This window comes from Oculina patagonica, chromosome 2 (assembly GCF_052425735.1).
Source record: "Oculina patagonica isolate OP01 chromosome 2, crgOcupat, whole genome shotgun sequence".
Classification (NCBI taxonomy): domain Eukaryota; kingdom Metazoa; phylum Cnidaria; class Anthozoa; order Scleractinia; family Oculinidae; genus Oculina; species Oculina patagonica.
Genome location: NC_135759.1, coordinates 10,096,206 through 10,116,893, shown reverse-complemented (window position 1 = coordinate 10,116,893; position 20,688 = coordinate 10,096,206). Strand labels below are relative to the sequence as shown.

The following is a 20,688-nucleotide window of genomic DNA, read 5'->3' as shown; positions in this document are numbered from 1 at the left end:
TGTAAATGAGGGTATAAAACCACTACGTTGGAAAAATACATTCATTTGACGAGAAAATTTGAACTCGTTTAAAATTTCGAGAGTTTTCTCAAGTGTAATGGGAATGTTTTGCATTATTGCTGTTTTTATTTTTATTATTTTTTAAACAAAACACTTGTTAACAAGTCAATTTGAGGTGGATTTAAATTTTCCTCGGGGAATTTTTTTAGCAAACAAACGATCTGTTTCAAGCGAAAAGATAGGGACATTTTATTTTCTTTATAAAATTAGGTGAAATCTCATGCAGAGATGCCTTTATAGTCTTTACAATAAGTTAAAATTATTTCCCAGCTAAGAATGGCACGAAAAACGTTTTAAGCAAAGACCTATATTTATTTATTTATCTGCGCCAATTATAAAACAAGGGAATATTATTCGCAAAAAGTAGCAAGATTTAATTGCGGTGATATGTCCGACTGCGAAAATTGTCAATATCATGTCCGATTTTATCTTATTTTCCTTTCGGTGAAGCCAAGCGAAGTGAATATTATCTAGTTTATCAATTTGTATGAAATATGCAAATCTTGAAGGGAAAAAGTTGTAGGCCTTTGTGTAGCTCTTGAAAATGCATTGAAGCGCTGAAACGCGAACACTAAAAATGTGTTGGCTTAAATTGGCTTTCTCAAATCGTTGTAACGGATGTTAAATGCAGTTTTTAACTTGATTGCTATCGTCAAGACGACTGCAGTTTAATTTGTGTTGTTTCAAGCACCTGAATTAGCATAGCGTGTGACAGATAAGTGATTTATTGGCCGACTTGTGCAGAGCTACTAGAATCGCAGACCAGAATGGCGAATATCTGCGAGACATTTAGAAGCCACAACTTTAGCATTTAATCTACCATGAAATGTTAATGTAACGGAGACCTCAACTCATTAGCTCAGGAACAAACATATCACTGGAAGCTAATTGCCTCGTCGCTGAATTTGTCGACAGAATTTTTATTCAAGGATATTGACTTGCATCAGTACTCAAGATGAACGTTGCTCTGGAAAATTTTCTCAAAACGCACGCCGAAAATTTCGTTCTTCATCGTCGAAGAATGCTCATGGAAATCGAGAAAATAATTAATCCATTATTGGCGGAAGTAAAGAATATTGATGCGAAGTTTGACTTCGAGACGATCGGTCCTAATAGCTTTTATACCGTCAAATCACCGAAGCACTACGAATTGCTTCTAATTTTCCAAGGGATCGACCCCGAGGAGATTTCTATCGAGGACGGTCAAACTCCCGCGGGTTTTTCGCTGGCAAGACTGACCGGCAAAAAGATGGTTTCTCGCTGGAAATTCTGCAGTGGAAACAGCAACCCCAGCAAAGTTTATGTGTCGGCGAAGATTGTTAAAGAAAAGCTTTTCGAGCTTATTAAACGAGTTACAAACAGTACCCCTTTTTGCCAACAGCTTGGAAGGGAAGTTAAGTATTGCACTTAACGACACCTGCGACGACGATCCAATTTCACTGCTGGTCAGCGGACACGATGTGGAACCATTCAGCCTCGATCTGGTGCCAGCAATTCCTTGTCCTGGACGCTGGGTATTTTCTGCGCACGCGTGGGAATCCAAGCCTGCTGATTGGGCGAACAAGAGATTTAAAGAGGAGCTTGTACGAAGTGGCGTTCACCTTGTTGCGAGGCCGTCGCCAAGCAAGTCTTCCTATCAGTGGCAAATTGACTTCCCAGGTCCCATGAGAAAGCTGCTGGAATTGGATATGGGCTGCCGAACAAAATGTCTTCTTGTTCTTGAGATCCTTATGGAAGATATCCAGTCTGGTAGAGAAAGATGCAATAGTTTTCATTTAGAAACTGTTGTGATGCATGTGACAGAGCGATTTCCAATCAGATCCTTCTGGAGCGATGAAAAGTTTGCCAAACGATTCTTAGACATCATGAAAGAACTGCAGCGGAGTCTTTCGGAGAGGAGTCTGGGACACACTTTTCTACCAAACGTAAACCTGTTTCGAGATCTCGACAAACTGGCTTTGGGGAATTGCGAAGAAGGAGTACAAAAAGTTTTGAGTCACCCAGAAAAATTCCTCAACACATTTGAACTATTCAATTGCACCACGTCTTTATAAACAAGAAAGCTTAACAAGAAAGGACGTGGAAACTGGATTTAATAATTCAGTGCAGTAAAATTTATAGGAGTTAGATATGGCCCAAACTTCACGAACAAATCTTCTCTGTGTATTATAATTACTGTTTGCGGGATTTTGCTTCGGCAATTTTACAAAAAAAAATGCTATTGCGTCTTTGACTATTTTGCGGCCTTGTTAGGGATGTCAAGGCAGATAGTGTTTAGTCTCGAGATCGAAAAATAAATTCTCACTACTGAGACGTAAGTTATAAGAATTTGTTGTAAAATAACGTATTGTAAATTTAAGGGTTGATTTCACGATTTATATTGGCCCTTTCGTAGCGACAATCAAATGTAGTTTTTCAGGCGAGGGAAGAAAAGTAAAAAGAATTATACTAACCTTTAGATTAAAATATAGAGCAGTTTTCAATTGAGTGTCGTAAAACCAAAACCAAAGTAATTACTCTGGCCAATCACAAAGGACACAGACAATCCAGTGAACCAATCAAAACTCAAAGCAAATACATGTAGCCGGCACGAAGCGCTGGAAAACGTGCGCAAGCAAGTCACAATTGGTTTTGGTTTTACATCTGATTGGCTGAGAAAGTGGCGCAAGATTTTTAAGCCAATCACTAAGCGTAGCAATGCAAAACCAAAGCAAACGCAATTAACTTTCGACACTCAAGTGAAAACCGCTCTATGCATGATCACTATAATTTATATCTTTTTCTTGCACGGATAAGAATTTCGACTAAAGCTAAAAAATATAGTTTGATGTTTTAGAACAGTATACTAAGAATCAAAATGACAGGAACCTCATTAAAAATTGAGGATGACTAACGATGGCAAGGACTAAAATGAATTATTGGATTTGGATTTCTTTGAGGCACACTTTGTCCCCAAATGTTTTTGTAAAACGGTAAATTTTAAACAATCTGAAACCCTCGATTCCAGGCTCTTCTAATCTAAGGGAGTACAAGGAGAGATAGCCTGGGATTGAGGTTTACGATCTAGTCCCTCTCTCCCCCCCCTTCTCTTGCCGCCCTTGGCCGCGGGCCGGCCGTCCGTCGCTTCCGTCTTCGTCGCGTCGGTGGGGTCGCGCGCCCGGCCTCCCCCTCATCGATTCAATCCTTGTCCCCGGCCCTCCGCTCGCCGCGCGGCTTGGGGGGTGGATCTAGTCCATTAAACTCCCTTCATTTTTAGTTGCCATTTTTCTTAAACTATTATACTTTGAATTTATCCCTTTTGTTCTCGAGTGCTATAATAATTTTCTTTCTACAGTGAAACATAGATAAATAAAAAGTTCTCGTAGCGAATGCTTAAAATTTTCGAATTTAACAACGTTCACTACAGATTTTCAATACAGCTGAGGTTAATAAAGGGATATTGATTTAAAATTATTTCTGAGCCGATACGGACAATATTAATTCAGAAAACTCTTATTGTTCATTCATAAATAATTATTTAATCGTCATTGTCTAAGTTAAGAATTATTTCCCATTTTCCGATCTTTAAAATAGGTCTTACACATTTTAGATTATATTTTATCAACTTGAAATGTTTATTACTGAAGCTAGAATGTTCAGAGATTTACTTAATATCTATTCGGCATCGGATAACAATGGACAAATATCATTTCTAAACTATCACTAACATATACATGATACGCCTTAGTTTTGGATTAGTTCAATAGTTTAATTAATGAAATATCTGCCTTAGCAAGGCAGAAATTCAGATGAAAGAACAATTTAAAATTCAGAACAAGTTGAGAGTAATTTGATAAACGGAGTTTAATCACAAAAAGTCTTTTCAGTCTGTTGACGATTAAATTTTAATGATGGATTAATTTTTCATTAGTTTGCAGAGTTTCTATTACAACACCAATCAAATATTTAACATTGTTTGCAAGTAATTAATTAAACCAATACCGTTTAAATTACCCATTTCCTTAGTTACAAATTCAATGTTTTCTCGCTTGTGGTTGTACTTCGCAGTGAGTGTTGTTTTTCTGCGAAACCGTTTTGCGAGAAACGCTAACAGTATTGTACATAATTCCTCATTATTTTTCTCCTAGAAAGTCGCCTACAACACAAATTCGTAAAACACATTTTTTTTCTAATGGAGGGATCAGATATAATCTCTGAGCTTCCCTCGGCAGACTCCGAGCATTGGTTGAATGGATTTCTTCAACTTAAAAGCGAGGAAGCACGAAAACGCGTTCTGGAAGAGAGAACGCTTTGGAACTTTACAGACGACGAAAATTCGCATGAAGAATGTGATGTGACGGGGATCTTCAACTTCAAAGATGAAGAATCCAATAGACAAAGTGACGAAGAAAATTTGTCCTTCGAAAATTTGGATTTGCGTGTGCCGACTGAAAAGAAACGCGCGACAGTCAACGGCGGTTTATCGATTGGCAGAGATGAACAACGATTTGCATCCGACGACACCCGAAGCCAAGACGACGATCGTGCTGCAACTCTTCAATCTCGTCAGTGTTTGAATTCCAGTTCACTTGCCCAGGCAAGCACGACGTCCAACGATGAAATATCGACTAACGACGGCGAGCTACGAGTTGAACACGACGATGTTGAACAGCGTTTGGCAGAGCACGTTCCGAACGGGAATGATGAATCGGGTTTGGATTTTGAAATCGAGTTGGTAGAAGTTGCGAGTATGGGAATCGTTCACTCCAAACAAAAGCTGTTAAAGGCAATAGACGAGTTCAACAAGAAAGTAGTAGAAATGGAGCGAGTGAATTTTATGCAGACGATGCTTCAGATCGAAGAGACAGTGAACGAGGTCTTGGAGGAAGTGGAGCGACTCGATAGCAGCTTCAAGTTACAAAGAATGAGCCCTGATAGTTACTACGAGCTAAAGTCACGCAATGAAATAGACATACTTGTTGTTCTTGATAACGTCACCCCGGAGGAATTTGTCATCGAGGATATGAAAACACCAACCGGCTATGCACGAATACGCTTGACGTCATCCACTCTGACGTCATCATCAAGTATGGCGTCGTCGTCACACATGACGTCAGCATTAAACATGGCGTCGCCAGACGGGGAGATGTTACATTGGTGTACGGATACGCAGTCAGGCGAAATTTATTTTTCACCGAAAAAGTTGTGCAAGAGATTCGCCGCCTTAGTTTCCAGAGCGGCTGGGAAAACTTTAAGACAAGGGACCAGCGCTCAACGGAAGCGAGTGTCGTTTTCTGACAGAGAAGCCACGGTGCCTTTTGTAGTCAATCTCATTCCTACAGTCGCATGTCCGCAGACCTGGCCTCTGTGTGCTTACTGGCTCAGAAATTGCTCTAAAAAGTGGCCCCCACCGCGCGTCAAAGATGACGTCATTCACGGAGGAATGCACCTTGTTGCCATGGTAACGAACAAAGAAAGTGACCCTTTGTGGCATATAAGCTTCTGCTCTGCACGACGACGACTGCTTCAGTCTGACTGCGAAGGGAAAAAGAAATGTTTGCGCCTGTTGAAAGTCCTTCTTGACAAAGACTTATCATGGCCCAAAGGGATCATGCCGCTGTACCTAGAGAACATAGTACTGTGGGCGAGTAGAAAACATTGGCAGGAAGAGAAATGGGCCGAGTGCATGTTGGCGGACAGATTTCTGGAGATGCTGGTCGCTTTGCTCAAATGTTTGGAGAATAACGACTGCTATCACTTTTTTGTTCCAACTGTGGACCTTTTCAGGGACTTGAAACCTGACGTTGCCAAAGTCTTAGCTGCGAAAGTAAGAGATATCTTGGATAACCCTTTCAAGTACCTGAAAACTTAAGGGGTGTCGGTAAATTCGAGCATGCCTCAAGTTTCAAATGCCTCTATTTTAAAACGAGTCTCCGTGCGAAACTATTCATATGTAAATGTGTTCAACTGCACGGCCATTTTCATGCAAATCAAAGTCCTTTTTATTTGAAAAGTTTTGCACAAGGACTCTGAAAATGAGGCAAAAGTTAACTCGGAAATGGCCTATTAACGCTGATGGTGTTTTGGCTACCGGATCTCAACTGGCATAGATTTTAATTTATAATAAAAAAAAAATAAAAACTTTATTACCGTGTCTAAAAATGCTTAGCTGAGGGGAAAAGTCCCCTCTACTAATTGTGGACACCTGACTAAGAAAAAAACTTAAAAAAAAAACTTAAACCTATCATTATACAACTATTACAATTAATAATTTACAGTTAAAATAAGTTAAAAAAAGAAGCTATTTACATAATAAAACGGGTAAAAAAGTAAATCTATTTATGTGATAAAAAAAGACTATATACATGGCTAGTATTAATAGTCACAGAGGCGGCAATTGCAACGTTCATTGTTTAATTTGTTTAATTCTCCGTTTATTCTTTAGATTTAGCTTCGATTAATAAGAGGATGTATCAAATATTCGAGAGAGTGCTTCATCAATGTTTTCTAAACACCTCATATTTCGTAAAAAATACTCCGCCGCGCGTCTTATTTGTAACTCTCCTCATTGTTTGAAAATGTGTCCTCAAACTCATTAATATTTCACAAGTTAAAACAAAGAATATCATAACCGTGAAGGAGGTTTGGATACCCGGACTTAATTAGCATAGATATTTACGTTTCAATTCCTCCGTTTACTCCACTGTTTTTGTTTCGATTGAGAAGTTATATCAAACACTGGAGACAGTGTTTCATCAGCTATCCAAACACCTCGAATTTTGTCAAAAATACTCCGCTGGCCTGAGCGTCGCATTTTCAACTCTCCGACACGGTGTTTGGATGTCCCAATGAAACACTCTCTTGTGTTTGGAATATTACATGAGACACTGCCTCTCGAATTTGATATATTACTTCAAATATTATTGTTAGAATAGCAATAGAGCAGTTTTCAGTTGAGTGTCGTAAAACCAAAACCAAAGTAATTACTCTGACCAATCACAAGGGACACAGACAATCCAGTGAACCAATCAAAACTCGAAGAAATTACATATAGTCGTCACGAAGCGCACGAAAACGTACGCGAGTAAACTCACAATTGGTTTTGGTTTTACTTCTCATTGGCTGAGGAAGTGGCGCGATATTTTTGAGGCAATCAATGAGCGTAGTAATGCAAAACAAAAGTAAAAGCAAATTACTTTCGAGACTCAAGTGAAAACCGCTCTATCCACACGTAAGCGTTCTTTTTAATTCATTCCTCCATGTGATGTATTTAAAAAATGAAAAAGCAAATTTCAAACTTGGAGCGGTTTTGTAATGTCGTAAAACCAAACCTTAAGTAATAACATTAGTTACAGCAAACGCAATTAGCCAATCAGAACGCGAATAAAGCGAAACATGTCACCGGTGCCACGCGCAGAAAAAAGGGGGTATGCCAGTTTACGACTAGTTTACCTGATTGGTTGAAAACAAAGCACTTTTTCGCTGATTGGTTAACTTAGCTAATAAAAGAGCGCAAGTTACATAAAACCAAAGCGAACAAATACCACTTGCAAAGTCAACATTGAAAACCGCTTTAAATTCCTATTCAGACACGGGAAACGATACACATGCTTCTTTTTTTGAAATGGGAACTATTTTTAAAGTCAAACAAAAGTCATAACCTTTGTGTTCTAGCGAAGGGTGACTGATTTCTCTTCAAACAGATCGTAAAATGATTAACAAAACGAGATTTATTGTGGATGAAGTTTTAATGCAGTTTTAATAACATTCCCTCATGCAAGGGTCGTAATTACAAATTATATTTATTACATCAAAATACAATTATTTGTCGTTAAAATATAGATATATGTCATAAGTTTAATTACCGAAGCCCAACTCACAGTTTTCACTTGCAATTTTTAAGTCAATAATCAGTTTAAAAATTTTGGTGAAAAAAGAATAATTTCTGGCATCATGTTAGAGCGGTTTTCAATTGAGTAAAACCAAAACCAAAGCAACCACTCTGGCCAATCACAAAGGACACAGACAATCTAGTGAACCAATGAAAAGTCGAAGCAAAGACACGAGGCTTGCTCGAAGCGCGGGAAAACTTGTGTGAGTGAGTCACGATTGGTTTTGGTTTTACTTCTGATTGTTTAGGAAAGTGGCGTGAGTTTTTTACATTCACTAATCACTAAGCGTAGTAATGTAGAACCAAAGCAAATGCGAATTACTTTCGGCACTCAAGTGAAAACCACTCGAATACTGCTAATTAGAAAATAAGTCGGGTAACACCAGATGCAAACACTCTACTGCACTCGGAAAGAAAGAAATTCCTGTGTGGATCCGAGACATTGGTAAAACGTTACCAAATATGGACGAGGAATCAGTATAGCATGATGTTGAATTAGATACCCAAAGAGCGCATGCATTGCATAAACGATTAATTTTAACTCCAGTGGATAGCTTGCATATTATAAATTTTACAAAACGAGTGGAAAAACTAGGAAGATAGCACACCACAAAACAACTTGCGCAGCTAGTCAGAGCAATGTTTGCAACAAGAACAACTGTTTTTGCAGTCATCAAGAATAATCGTATTCTAAAGCGAATATATTGATGTGGGTATTGGTCGCTTGAAGACGAGTTTAACTTATTAACATGACGAAAGTAACTGAAACAAGCTTTAAATAAGCAACCTTAATGAGTTTATATATTGCATAATTATGTGGCTTATAATTATTATACCTTCGTTATTTAAATATTCAATTCTGCCGTTAATATAACAGCTTCTAATAAAATATCCTTAGCTTCATAACAGCTTATGGTCTCATGCTACAAATATGATCAATTTGGATCGAAACGCGAGCCGCCAAGACGAACGATGCAAAAAAAGACCTTATGTACGATCAAATGAATTTTGACTTTAACCCGAAACTAAAAGTAACAAAGTTTCGGACAAACGCTTTAAATTCCATCTTTTAATGAATTTTTCAAACGATAAGAGCGTATGGAGGCGTCGGCTGATGGGTTCCTGGTTTAAATACCTGAAAAAAAAATGTATCCAAGCCAGGACTCGAGACTAACTTTTTTGCTAGCTAGCCTATTGGCTAATGACAGCTTTAAATTCACTAGCCAAAACCAATTTTCTACTAGCCAGAATTCTCAAGCTAAATTAGGTTTGTGTAGAGGCACTTTGCCGTCTTCACGGCTCTATTAATTTTAGGTTACTTTTTGGTAATTCCAGTTTGTCCACAGTCTTTGATAATTTTATACGTGACGACAGTGTACTTGTAAGTTCTGTTCTCTCGGAGTCGATTTCGATGTATGGTTTTCTTCCAATCAAATTCCTGAAACTTTAACTAGCCATTTTGGCTAATGAAAGCCCAGAACCTACTAGCCAAAACTGAATCTCTGCTGGCCTGTGGCTAGTTGGCTACTGTTAGTCTCGAGCCTTGCAAGCTCACGCCTCTATAAAAACTGTGTTCGCTTTTAAACGTCTTCATAGCAATGTCAGTAACATGCATGCACTGTTCATGATCAAATAAGTGAAATTACTCAATCCTAATTAACTTCATAAACCGTCTTATCAAAGTCAGCTCCATTCCGCTTGTGACTCGCTCACATGCGCTTTCTGGAACACTCCAACACAAGCTATCTCTTCAAGCCTCGCGAAGCAAGTTTACCTCTTAAACTGACGTATCGCCAGGTTTGTGCCCGTTGCGTTGTGAGAACTTCCTACTTGCGCCCGGAAAGCTGTTATTCACGCTTTGCAAGCTGTGTGCGAACAATTGCTCTTGCCTGATAAGTAAACTTTCGAACAGAGCGTCGAACCTCGAGTCCATGTGTTCGAGTAAGGCCTGGAGCTTGGTCTCTACTCGCCCCATGATCCTTTTCTCGGCGGCGTAGATGTTTGTTGTAATGGAGTTGTAAACTGATAGACAGCCGGGACATCCGCATTCAGCGCATCTGTAGAAGAAACCGAAGAAATCTTGGTGAAATAGGCGAATCTTTGTTTACAATATTTGCCTCATTAGCATAAGAACTTCACTTTCTGATCGAGCTACAAAAATTTCAGTTCTGGATATTGAAAGAACATGGTAAGATTAACTTTCGCTATAAATTTGAGCCCGATGTATTAAACACTTTTTCTGCGACGCAGGTTTGAAAACTTGATATTTTACAAAGAATGTATGGGCTCATAAGCGCTTTTGCCACCCAGAAATTTTGCAGTTTTTTAACGCTTATATTTTCACTTTGAATATTGGACACAAAAAGCTGAAAATTTCGCCAATAATTTAGTTTTACAAGCTATTTAAATATCTGGAGTCACTTTGTATAAAACATGATGCCTTCTCCATGCAAGGCTTCATTTGTTTTGTCACTGATTTTCACTTAAACCTGGTTTAGCTAAAGTTGAAGAGTTGACATGATCGTGGTACTGGTACATGTAGAATTCCATTAGCAACAGCCGCCGCCGGATACGATTTTGGACTTTGTTCTCCTGTTATCCCTAACTGCTACACAATTTCAGCCGTGCCCAGCCACTCAACCCTGCTGTCATCTACCCCCAGCTACGCCCCACAAGCACCCACCTCCACACCCCCAACCGCCATCTCTGTTCTTTCTTACCTGGCTTTATTCCCGGATTCTGACCCATCAGACTCAGCCTTCTCTAATGGCGCAGGTGCCTGCTCAGCTATAACTCGTTCAACAGCACGTCTGTCTTCTATACAGAACGACTGAGACCGCGGGTTGAGTTGAGCCTGCGTTGGCACAGGGAACGCGCTGCCGAGGGACACTGGTCTAGATTTCCGCACCATGTTGCGGCTTGCACGGACACGTGACTGTAGGTACGTTTCCCAGCGGTGCTTTGCGAGCGTGGGTGATTCTGGTGTATCGATCTCGCCATTTTCTGCCGGTAGAGTGCCAGGACTGTTCGATGTTTCCGGTTTCTTTTCTACCATGAGGCCAGCTAGCATGTTAATAAAACCTTCATCACCTTCTGGACTGCCTGGCATATCCCGTCCTATAAGAAAAATCCCAGTTATGAGTATTTCAGTCAAGTTCTATCTTTGGTTTATGTTCATATGTAGGTAAGGTCCACAATATATCATATTACCTTAAACTCTATTTGAAAAATACTCCTTTCATAAAAAACTTGCGCCTGATCTACAATTGCTAGCATCTACTAATTTAAGTAATTTTTTTGGAAGATTTCGAAAAAATTTTAAGAATAGTGATATCGTATAAACCAGTTTTAAATGAACATAAAGCTAAAATGGAAATAAATCTTCAGTAAAAGAACAAACTCACTTGAAACTGAACGAACATTTGCATTGCCAGACAGAAAGAACAAAGTTACCGGCGTCCACTCTGTAAAGAATTTCTCGAGTCGATGTTTAATTTTGTTTTCCTTTGGGGTGGGAGGGGGTACTTAAATTTAACGAGTATTAAATTTGACCGAGACAATTTTAAGCGAGTACTAAATTGCGCGATTTTCGCCCAAATCGCTAAATTCGCTAAAATTAATAGCCGCTAACAATTATAGTAACCTTAAGGTATTTGTCACGATGTTTCAAGATTGATCAACCTACAATTCTTTGCAAAATAGTTGAAACATTCGTACGAAATAGGCTATCTTAGAGTTCTCCCACTTCATTCAAGAATACCGTAAATTTAAGACTATTCTTACGAAATAGGCTATCTATATTCGTACGAAATAAGCTATCTCAGAGTTCTTCCCACTTTATTCAAGAATACTGTAAAAGACTAGTCTCCGTTTCAATGTTGTCTAAAAAAGTTTCAGCGAACATTCCGTGTGCCTTCCGTCATAGTTCAATATATAAGTGTTTCAACTTTTTTACAAAAGATTGTATATGCGGTACACGTTTCAGCTACTTGAAGGTAACGATTAACGATATGAAAAAACAAACTGCAAAAACGAAACATTCCTCGGAAAATACTAGGATGGGAACAACGACTTTTTAAACTATCAGTCCCTGTAGTTCTGCAGGCGGTTGGAGCAATTTCACCTGGTGACTATAGTCTTAGAATTTTAAAATGATTCTGCAAGGTGTTTAAGTAAAACGTTCTCACCAATTTTTTCTGCCTTCTCTTCTTCTTCTAGTTGTTTCGCTCGTGCCATCGCTTGTGATAAGATGCTAGTTTCACTTCCAGATAAATTAGCGGCACCAAGATGTTCCTGCCGAGGGCCATTGCCCACACTGAGGGGCCTGGTACGATCTACAGCACGACCTGCTTGAGTCTGTCAAATACAAATCACTCATTAGACAATAAGTAGCGGGGGGGGGGGGGGGAGCCAGGGGGAAGTTTGCTACCATATAAAAGCTGTAGGGATCTAACTATGCCGATAGTTGCTGGGTCTCATGTCCGTCAATACGTTTTCTGTTCACCATGGTGCAGTTGAGGGATAATGAGATTTTACGATTTTATAACCGGGTACACCCCGGGTACACCCCTTGGGAGATCCCCTACTAAAAATATCTGGAGTTATTTGCATATGAAATCAACGACTTGGGTATTATGGGTGCCCCAAAGAGCTACAGGGGGTAGGATAGGTCATACTTTAAGGAAATTTTGGGGGTTAATTACTTGCAAAACATTGTGCAGATGTTGTTGCGGTTTTTAGTGAAATGCGAACTCTGAACTTTAATCCTCGTCCAACGGTTTACGTTTTTTTGCTGGATTTCAGAGTTCACATTTCACTGAAAACCACAATAATGTATAGATCTGTAAATGGAACAAGTAATAGCTTTGTTCTGCCTTCATACAAAGTCAAAGTTTTATAAAATTAAGTTCCACATTTGCAACTACTTTTTTTATTTAACTAACCATTTGCTTGCTTTCCATGGCTTCCAAGAGTTGTTGGGCTTCTGGAGAAAGCTGTTTGCCCAGGCTATCTAAATAGCTTCTCACATTTGCTATATCCACTTGGCCTGGTATTAAACCCTAATAAACATGTAGACATAGTCAAATATACATGAAAAATTACATGTAAATTTTTTAAGAGACATGACAAACTAAGGCTAACTTTAAGGCTAACTAATTAACTTTGAATGCTTAAGGAGGGAGGGTAAACTTGTAGGTTATAGCCAAAGAAGCCCACAGAGTAGGAGCGTATAGGAGGCAAGCCAATTGAAGGTCCCCACACTCCTCCTAGTGCTTTCGTTAGACAGCCTCAAGTCCCCATTAATGTACACCTTCAGGGATAAAAAAGCAATGTGCGAGTAAAGTATCTTGACTGAAGGAATACAACACAATGATCCCAGCCTGGCTCAAACCTGGACCACTCAATCCAAAGTCCAGCATGCTAACCACTAGGGCACTGGTAAAAAAGTCTGCATTGCAGACTAGTGGCCCATCAAGTCCGAGCTTTGAATCAGTTTTTGTAGCGGTTCTCCTCCCCCTTGCACAGGATGCTTGTCCATCGCAGGGTAACCCCTAGCAATTAATTCCTCGTAATTCATTAATTATACACCAGGGTGGAGAGAGGCACTGTGAGGGTAAAGTGCCTTGCCCTAGTACACAGTACATTGGCCCTGCATGACCAGTGCTTGAGCCTAGACCACTCCATCCAGAAATCAGTTCAATAACAATAAATTATAATTGGGCCACTTCACTACCGACTTAATTAAAGTCCAACTGAATATTTTGTAATTCTTGTGTTTTTGTACAATGAGACAAAAATATATATTTTCAACACTTTATGTAGTAGATAAAATATGAGCGGGAGATCTGTATGGGCGTTTACAATGGCGAGCCGCTAGGCGAGCCATTGTAAACAGCCATACAGATCTCCCGCTCATATTTTATTCTACTTGTGAAATGAAAACAATAAATTGAATGTAAAGTATTGTTATGCGAATCAGTAGAGATCTGTATCAAAAGTTAATGAATACTAATTAGCTGAGCAGGAGTTTGTATCAAAAGTTAATTCTTTTGTCTGATTTGTATTGGGGTTTACAGTTGTGTACATGCGATCTGAATACTGTGCTGGGATTGGTTTGCTCCCTCATGAATTATTAATGAATTCTACAAGGTGTATACTTACAACATTTTTATGGTACATTATATACTGAGCAAAGCTTAAAAACTAATGACCAAATGTACTTTTTATACAATGTACATGATAGTTGTAGCAAAATTATTCACTGTTATTATTAATCTGACCTGTAATGGCATTCCTGAGTTGACAGGTGCTGTTAATCTTGCAACTCTTACAACAATTGTCTGAAGCCTCATGGACTGTTCCTCAGGATATGATAGAAACTAAAACAGATGAAAATTGCTTTGGTCATCAATTCTTCTTTCCTTTGAAAGTTTTGGCTTTTGAGACTCACTCTCTTTTGGAATTTCTAGTGACCTTCTGTGAGGTGGATATAGAAATTTATTCTGGAACTAAACATTAAATTTAAGTACTGGCCTTTACGTGAAGAGTTGTGAAATGTTGACTGATGACCACAGTTTTCACATTGCATCTTATTTAATGTGTTTGTACTAAATAACAAATCACCTGATGACTCGTTTCTCAGGAAACCAGTTCATTATGTTTCATGAGAATCTCGATGTTTCACTCTGCCTCTGGAAACATTGAGATTTTAGAAAACGAAATTAACTGTTTCCCTCGGGACCAGTCGTTACGTTGTAAATGTTGATCAATTTTTTCTTGTAAATCTAGGATCCTTACAGCAAAATTTCTTCCTACAGCAGCAAACATGATTAAGAAGTTTTACCTTCACCAAGCATCGGCATGTTCCGTGGATGAACTCAGTAAGGTCAAACTCAGTTTCAAATAAAGAAACTTTTCTGTAAGAGAAAATAAGACAAAATGAGCTCCATGTTGCAGTTTTTCTGACAGTTACACAGTAAAACCACAGGTACTTTGTATTGCTTATTTGACATGATCCCCAACACATTGGCCGTTCGGAGGTTGCGCAGGGAACTGGGACAAGTTTTTTTATTTTAAGCAATCGATAATCTGACAAGACCACATGACAGATCCCGGTGAGATTGCTTATTTGACCAAGTTTGTTGCTTTCAGGATGAACAGAGACGAAGTTATGGGCCTTGAAACATGGTTCAAAATCCATACAAACGTCTCTCGTTTGTATGAATTTTGAGCCATGTTTCAAGGTCCATAACTTCGTTTCTGTTCATCCTGAATTCATCAAACTTGGTCAAATGACCAATCTCACCGAGATCTTTCTTGTGATGGTGTCAGATTATCGATTAGTTAAAATTTGAAACTTGCCCCAGTTCCCTGCAAAACTTCGGAAAGGCCAATACTTAATCCCATTATAGTTATTAAATAATTTAATTAGAAATAGTCATATTTATTTTTAGAGTTGATACCTGAGTGCAATAAAGTCATGAAATATAATTCACTATCGATGATATATAGTATTGAGTCAGATCTCTGTGTATGATACCACTTCCTAAAATGACACATTCTCATGTGATAAGATATCACTTTTGTATCACTGGTAATATCTTAGTATTCCCAAGATTACCACAAATCACTTGATGTGTTATGAAGACTACCAAAAACTGGGGCATTTCGAAACCAAAGCCCAGAAATGGAGACCAAAGGTTGAAGACCCCCTGATCTAAAATAAAGACCCTATGACCAATATTGTCCAGATGCCATGATCTAAAAACAAAGAATGCCTTTTCAGGGCTGCAAATAATTTTTTTCACTTGAAAGGACATATGTCCTACTAAGACACCATCTTGGTCAGACAAAACAAAATTGTGGTCGGACATCACCGAAAACAAAAGGTTAAATTTTATTCATTGTTGCGATAAAATAATTTACAATCAAAAAATTGTCCGGACATCATGTCCGACCACACTTGGGATTTTGTGGGACGTGAGCACTTTTTGGTCGGACAATGTCCGATGACCAACTGTTATTTGCAGCCCTGACATTTAGAAGAATGGGAAACCAGTCTCTCTTTTACTCTAAAATCCATAAGACAAACACGAAAAAAGCAAATTTGCACAACGCAGGCACCAGTACGGGTGAAAAGAGAGTTCACTTTGCAATTTTTGCATTCATTCCATGGATTTTAGAGCAAAAGAGACAATACTCACAGTCTAAAACTGCATAACCTAGAATGAAAACTACTTGTACCTTCCTTTCCTGATAGTAAGCATAATGCCCCTTGCTGTTTTTTCGTAGTTGTCATCAATATACAGCTCAACATTCCTTGCTTCGGAGACAATAACAATGTTCTTGATATAGAACTCCTGCGCCATGGGATGCGCTGTGAAGCTCATTTCACATGGCACTATGTCATTGTGAGGTTTTGGTTGGGTGAGAATCACGCCCGCTCCAGCTGACTGAACACAACCAACAACAAGCTGATCTTGGGCTCTGAAATAAAATGCAAAATAAATATTCCTTTAGAGCAACCTAAGAACATTGAGACTTGCCATCAGGCAATCACTGATTTTATCTGCAAATGGTACCTATAAAGAAAATTGTGGGTCTCAGAAACTTAATTTTGATCCGCTCTCAGAAATTTTGGAAGTCTTTTTGTGTTTCTCTCCATCACGTAGTCTAAAATCATTTAAGGCCTGATTGCATGAGGAGTTTTGCTCCTGGAGCATTGCTTTAGGAGCAAACCCCTTACACAGCAGGCTAGTACACATGAGGGAGCATTTTCAAGTTTGCTCAATTTGCCCCTGGATCTTGCTCCCAGTTGTGGAGCATTTTTTGGGGTGGAAATTCTGCTTCTAAGGATAAATTATACCCATGAAATTGTTGGTATACACGGGGGAGCTTTGCTCGAGGGGCATGCCCCTCAGGCACAACCGGCCTGGGAGCAAAACTCACTGTGTGTATTGGCCTTTAAGTCGCAGTCTTGAATTTTCAACCATTGTCTCAGTATCTCAGTGAGCCTCAGATTTTACTATTCCCCACCCTTAATTTTATGTCGTTTTTCTCAGACCCAAGTGTATCGGCACATAAAATTTCTCTAGAAATAGTGGCATAATATGTTGACCATCAGTACTGAGTATAATGTCACCACATACATAGCACTCTCATTCTTTTTTTACTTCCCATCCCAAAAGTGAGAAATGTTTAGTAGTAACTCTGAATTTCATCCACCTCCACAAGAGACTTACCCCTGAGAGAAGTGTTTGGAGTAAATAGCTGCTTATGTAATTACTAGAAAACCAAGCAGAGATTTGGACTGATTGATTTTTAAAACAGTACGTCTCTCTCCTGAATTCAAAGGAGCTACTGGTCATGCATTTAAAGTAACAAAACTGATTTTCCACTTGTATGTTATTAATATTATTGAGATCAAATTTGATTAAAACAGAAAGGACCATGACAGATTTTATGTAGTTGGTAAATTTCGGGGGCCGGGGGCAATTTGAGCAGTTCAGACATTATTTGTACAATTATAGAAGGAATTTTCCCACACTAGGTTTGTCATGCACTGCAGACCAAATATCTGTTCACAAACTAATACAATAAAATTATTTACTGAGCAAACAAACTTAATGGCGCTTAATGCATTTCGTAATTTGTCATGCTTTGTTTCCAAAGGAATTGAAAGAATCTTGCTGTGGCCCAAAGGAAACAATAAATTGGGACTTGTAAAAAGGATACGTTTACCTAATATTTAGATTTTAAGCTTTTTTATTGAGTTTTGCAGCAAAAAGACTTTCAAATGATTAACAAAAAAGAATTTTTTTTATTTTTTTGTTTAAATTTTTTTTCATAGGGTATATATATTTTTTTTCATTTATACGATTAACATATTAGCCTTTTTAACTTAATTGCTATTCTTACAAGGTGTCAGTCTTTAATAAAGGAAAGTAAAATCTCTCAGCTATCAATAAACTTCCAATTAACACATTCTCATCAAGATATAAGGAATAATAAAGATACCAAAACTCACTCTTTTGGAATTTACATGAAAAAAGATTAAGAGAATGCAGTTTTTCAATCAGACATGCTTGAACAAGTATTGAAGAAAAAAAGACAAAAACCTTTTTGTCCATGTTTACTTCAGCATAGAGATAAACATTTACTTACCCTGAAGAAAATTAATATTGACTGATGTCAAAAGATCGACGCATAATAATTACACTCATTTGCAAGCCAACTTTCAAGTCGAACGATTTCGTTGAAATGTAGTTGGAAATTATTTTTTTTACTTCAATAAACTTCCTTTAAACGTTTTTATAGCGTTTGCAAACAATTGTAGTATCGTTTTAAGAGTTAAACGTCGGGTAATTATGACGAAATTACTCGTTTTAAAACTAAACAATCAAACTTATTTTTAACAAAAAGGAAAAAGTTGATTGGATCGCGTGATAAAGCACTAAGCTTATATATATTCTACCAGCGAGGGACCCCCTACGATTTAACCTGGCGTGTGTTTTATATTCTTTCTAAAAGCTAAAATCAACTTAAAAGTTAAGATTAAAAGAGACTTCTAGCTTAGTTGAGACGCTTAATCCTTTATCTAAGTGCTGCATATTAAAAGCGATCTTGAATTGTTACAGTTTGTTGATTTACGCACCCCGGGGATTAATTGAATGAGCCCGTTTTGGCGAGCTTCAAAACCGCGCCATCGATTTTGTTAAATTTCTCCGCGGGAAATTACACTCGATAGTCGCTTGAGAAGGGCTACATTGTCGATGGCAGACTAAACGGTTTAACTTCAATATCAAATAAGTAATTCATCTTTTACCGTTATTAAATGTAACGCTATTATAGAAGCTTAAATGAGATGAAATGTAAGCCTAATCATACCTCGTTTCGCCATCGCCTACGACATGAAATACGGCAGATTGTACGGCCTGTACATCCAATCCTTCGGGGTAATCCCAGGAAAAGGCGATCTGAAATCTTGCCCAAAAGTTCGATAGATCGTCCAGATCCATTTACAAGATAATCTATCGTTTTACTCTTTTCAAAGCGATCGTTTGTTTTCACCGATGACGGATCGAACAAGCCCACACATGGCGAAGGAAGCGAGCGAGAAAACAACGAAACTTAATCCTTCTAAACAAAACAAAGAACTTGTACTGTATTCAGCGACGTAGCAATCAGTTTGTTGAGCTTGTTTTCGTTCTTTGTTGTTGCAGAATAAAGGCAAACAACCGCTATTCAACTTCCGATGCGAAATGCTTCAATTTTTTCTCATGGAAATTTGTTTTTCTGGAAAGCGCGAAAACTGAGCCACACTAGTGCCCAGTTTACAGTCGCGTGGATTAGAAATAGAGAAGGAATGGAGTGAACTTTTGGAATGTGGACGAAAGCCTTTCTGGAATTTTGCTTTAAAGTGGGAGAAATATTTTGAAAAAAAAAAAAATAAAAAAATGTAGTCAGATTTGCAGTATCCAGTTATTGTAAAGCTGTATTGATTGGAAAATTAAATCTTTTTCTGTATTTGGAAAATTACAGCAAGGCGCCCAAAAGTGTGACCACCTTTAATTAATTCACATTCTTTCGTGCAACCACCATCCAATCAGAAGCCAAGGACAGGTTCCAGTTGACTTCTGATTGTATTAAATCTGCACAGAAGAATGTGAATAAATTAAAAGTGGTCACACTTTTGGGCGCCTTGCTGTAAATCTTTTTCCGTATTTTCTATAAGTTCAAAACTTGTCTGAATTCTGGCACAGTTATAACTTTAAAATAATGGGCCAAGAGTCAGAGTAAAGTGTTAATAAAGAATCGGCTTTCTATTTTTTTCTCTGAACATGCACACATATCCTCTCATTGCTCTTGATGGCTAAGGAGTTTCATGCAAGATGAGATGTGGATGTGTTCGCAGGCTAAATAAAATGCTTTGTGATTTTATGATTTTTAGAGGATTATAGTTAACTGAAAAAAAAAAAAAAACGCTCACTGGCGATATACCATGTCATATCCAATGCATGCTCATGGAACAATTGTTAAGTATGTTTTCTTCTAAATGCTAATACCACCATTTATACTGCATTGGTTATAATAAAAAACTGTTTAAGGGTTGGGGGGGGGGGGGCGGGGCGGGGGTCATATATACATATGAACACTCCCTTAGCATCCTGGTCCAGGAGTTTCCCCTTTCTACTTCTCAATTCAATTTGACTTACAGAGAAATTAAAACAGCTTGTCGCCCCATAAACAACAAACCTTTTGCTTGCTTCAAATGGGGGGACAGTATTGGACATGGATGGCTTTTTTCATGTCAGCCGAAGGAAGATTAGGGCAGGAAAAGGCAAGAGTACCACATTGTAGAGACAATAAACTGTTTATTTTTAATTGACAGTATAAAGTCAGTCAGTCAGTCATAAACATTTTAATTTGCTTATTGCATAATAAATGGTGCAACAAATTTGAATTACAATGAAATTCTGATTTCTCAAACCTTGTAATGAACTTAAACCAAAAGTAGTTTCTCTTCATTCCAACGCCGCAAATTTTACCCTTGATCCTCATGAAATCCCCAATCCATTTTCCTTGGAGGTTTTAAAAAATTAAAATTCCACCATTATATTTTTGTTACATGCACCTTCGAATTATTTACATAAATGCAATATTTTTTTAATTCATTTTCCTTAAATTATTTAAGACAACAAAATTGGCATGCCTTTTTTCTTCCAAAACATTGAATATGAGTATTGGAGTAAGCACTG

The 20,688-nt window shown here is 38.2% G+C and overlaps 3 protein-coding genes across 3 annotated transcripts; 2 read left to right on the top strand and 1 right to left on the bottom strand.

The window, feature by feature from the left end:
• Positions 1-446: 446 nt before the first annotated feature.
• On the top strand, positions 447-3,124 carry LOC144642941 (protein mab-21-like 3). Its single transcript, XM_078502061.1, is given in 2 exon segments — positions 447-1,429; positions 1,431-3,124. Coding segments are annotated over 2 exon segments (1,098 nt in total). The 5' UTR covers positions 447-1,015; the 3' UTR covers positions 2,115-3,124.
• A 978-nt stretch (positions 3,125-4,102) lies between these two features.
• Positions 4,103-5,938, top strand: LOC144642919 (protein mab-21-like 2). The gene is made up of 2 exons (XM_078502023.1): positions 4,103-4,106; positions 4,188-5,938. Exon 2 carries the CDS (start codon positions 4,232-4,234, stop codon positions 5,909-5,911), a length of 1,680 nt encoding a protein of 559 aa, XP_078358149.1. The 5' UTR covers positions 4,103-4,106; positions 4,188-4,231; the 3' UTR covers positions 5,912-5,938.
• Positions 5,939-7,761: 1,823 nt separating this feature from the next.
• LOC144642925 (uncharacterized) lies at positions 7,762-19,287 on the bottom strand. The gene is made up of 8 exons (XM_078502030.1): positions 18,818-19,287; positions 16,175-16,417; positions 14,775-14,847; positions 14,212-14,310; positions 12,874-12,990; positions 12,118-12,286; positions 10,651-11,047; positions 7,762-9,987 (listed from the first exon to the last, which is right to left on the bottom strand). Exons 1-8 carry the CDS (start codon positions 18,946-18,948, stop codon positions 9,708-9,710), a joined length of 1,509 nt encoding a protein of 502 aa, XP_078358156.1. The 5' UTR covers positions 18,949-19,287; the 3' UTR covers positions 7,762-9,707.
• Positions 19,288-20,688: the final 1,401 nt, after the last annotated feature.

Bases quoted from the DNA above. Each gene is read 5' to 3' on its own strand.
- LOC144642919 (XM_078502023.1), top strand. From the start codon at position 4,232: ATGGAGGGATCAGATATAATCTCTGAGCTTCCCTCGGCAGACTCCGAG.
- LOC144642925 (XM_078502030.1), bottom strand. From the start codon at position 18,948: ATGGATCTGGACGATCTATCGAACTTTTGGGCAAGATTTCAGATCGCC. The intron at 16,418-18,817 runs GTATGATTAGGC...ATTTTATTTCAG, and splicing joins GTAGGCGATGGCGAAACGAG to AGCCCAAGATCAGCTTGTTG. The intron at 14,848-16,174 runs GTACAAGTAGTT...TTTCTCTTACAG, and splicing joins CTTACTATCAGGAAAGGAAG to AAAAGTTTCTTTATTTGAAA.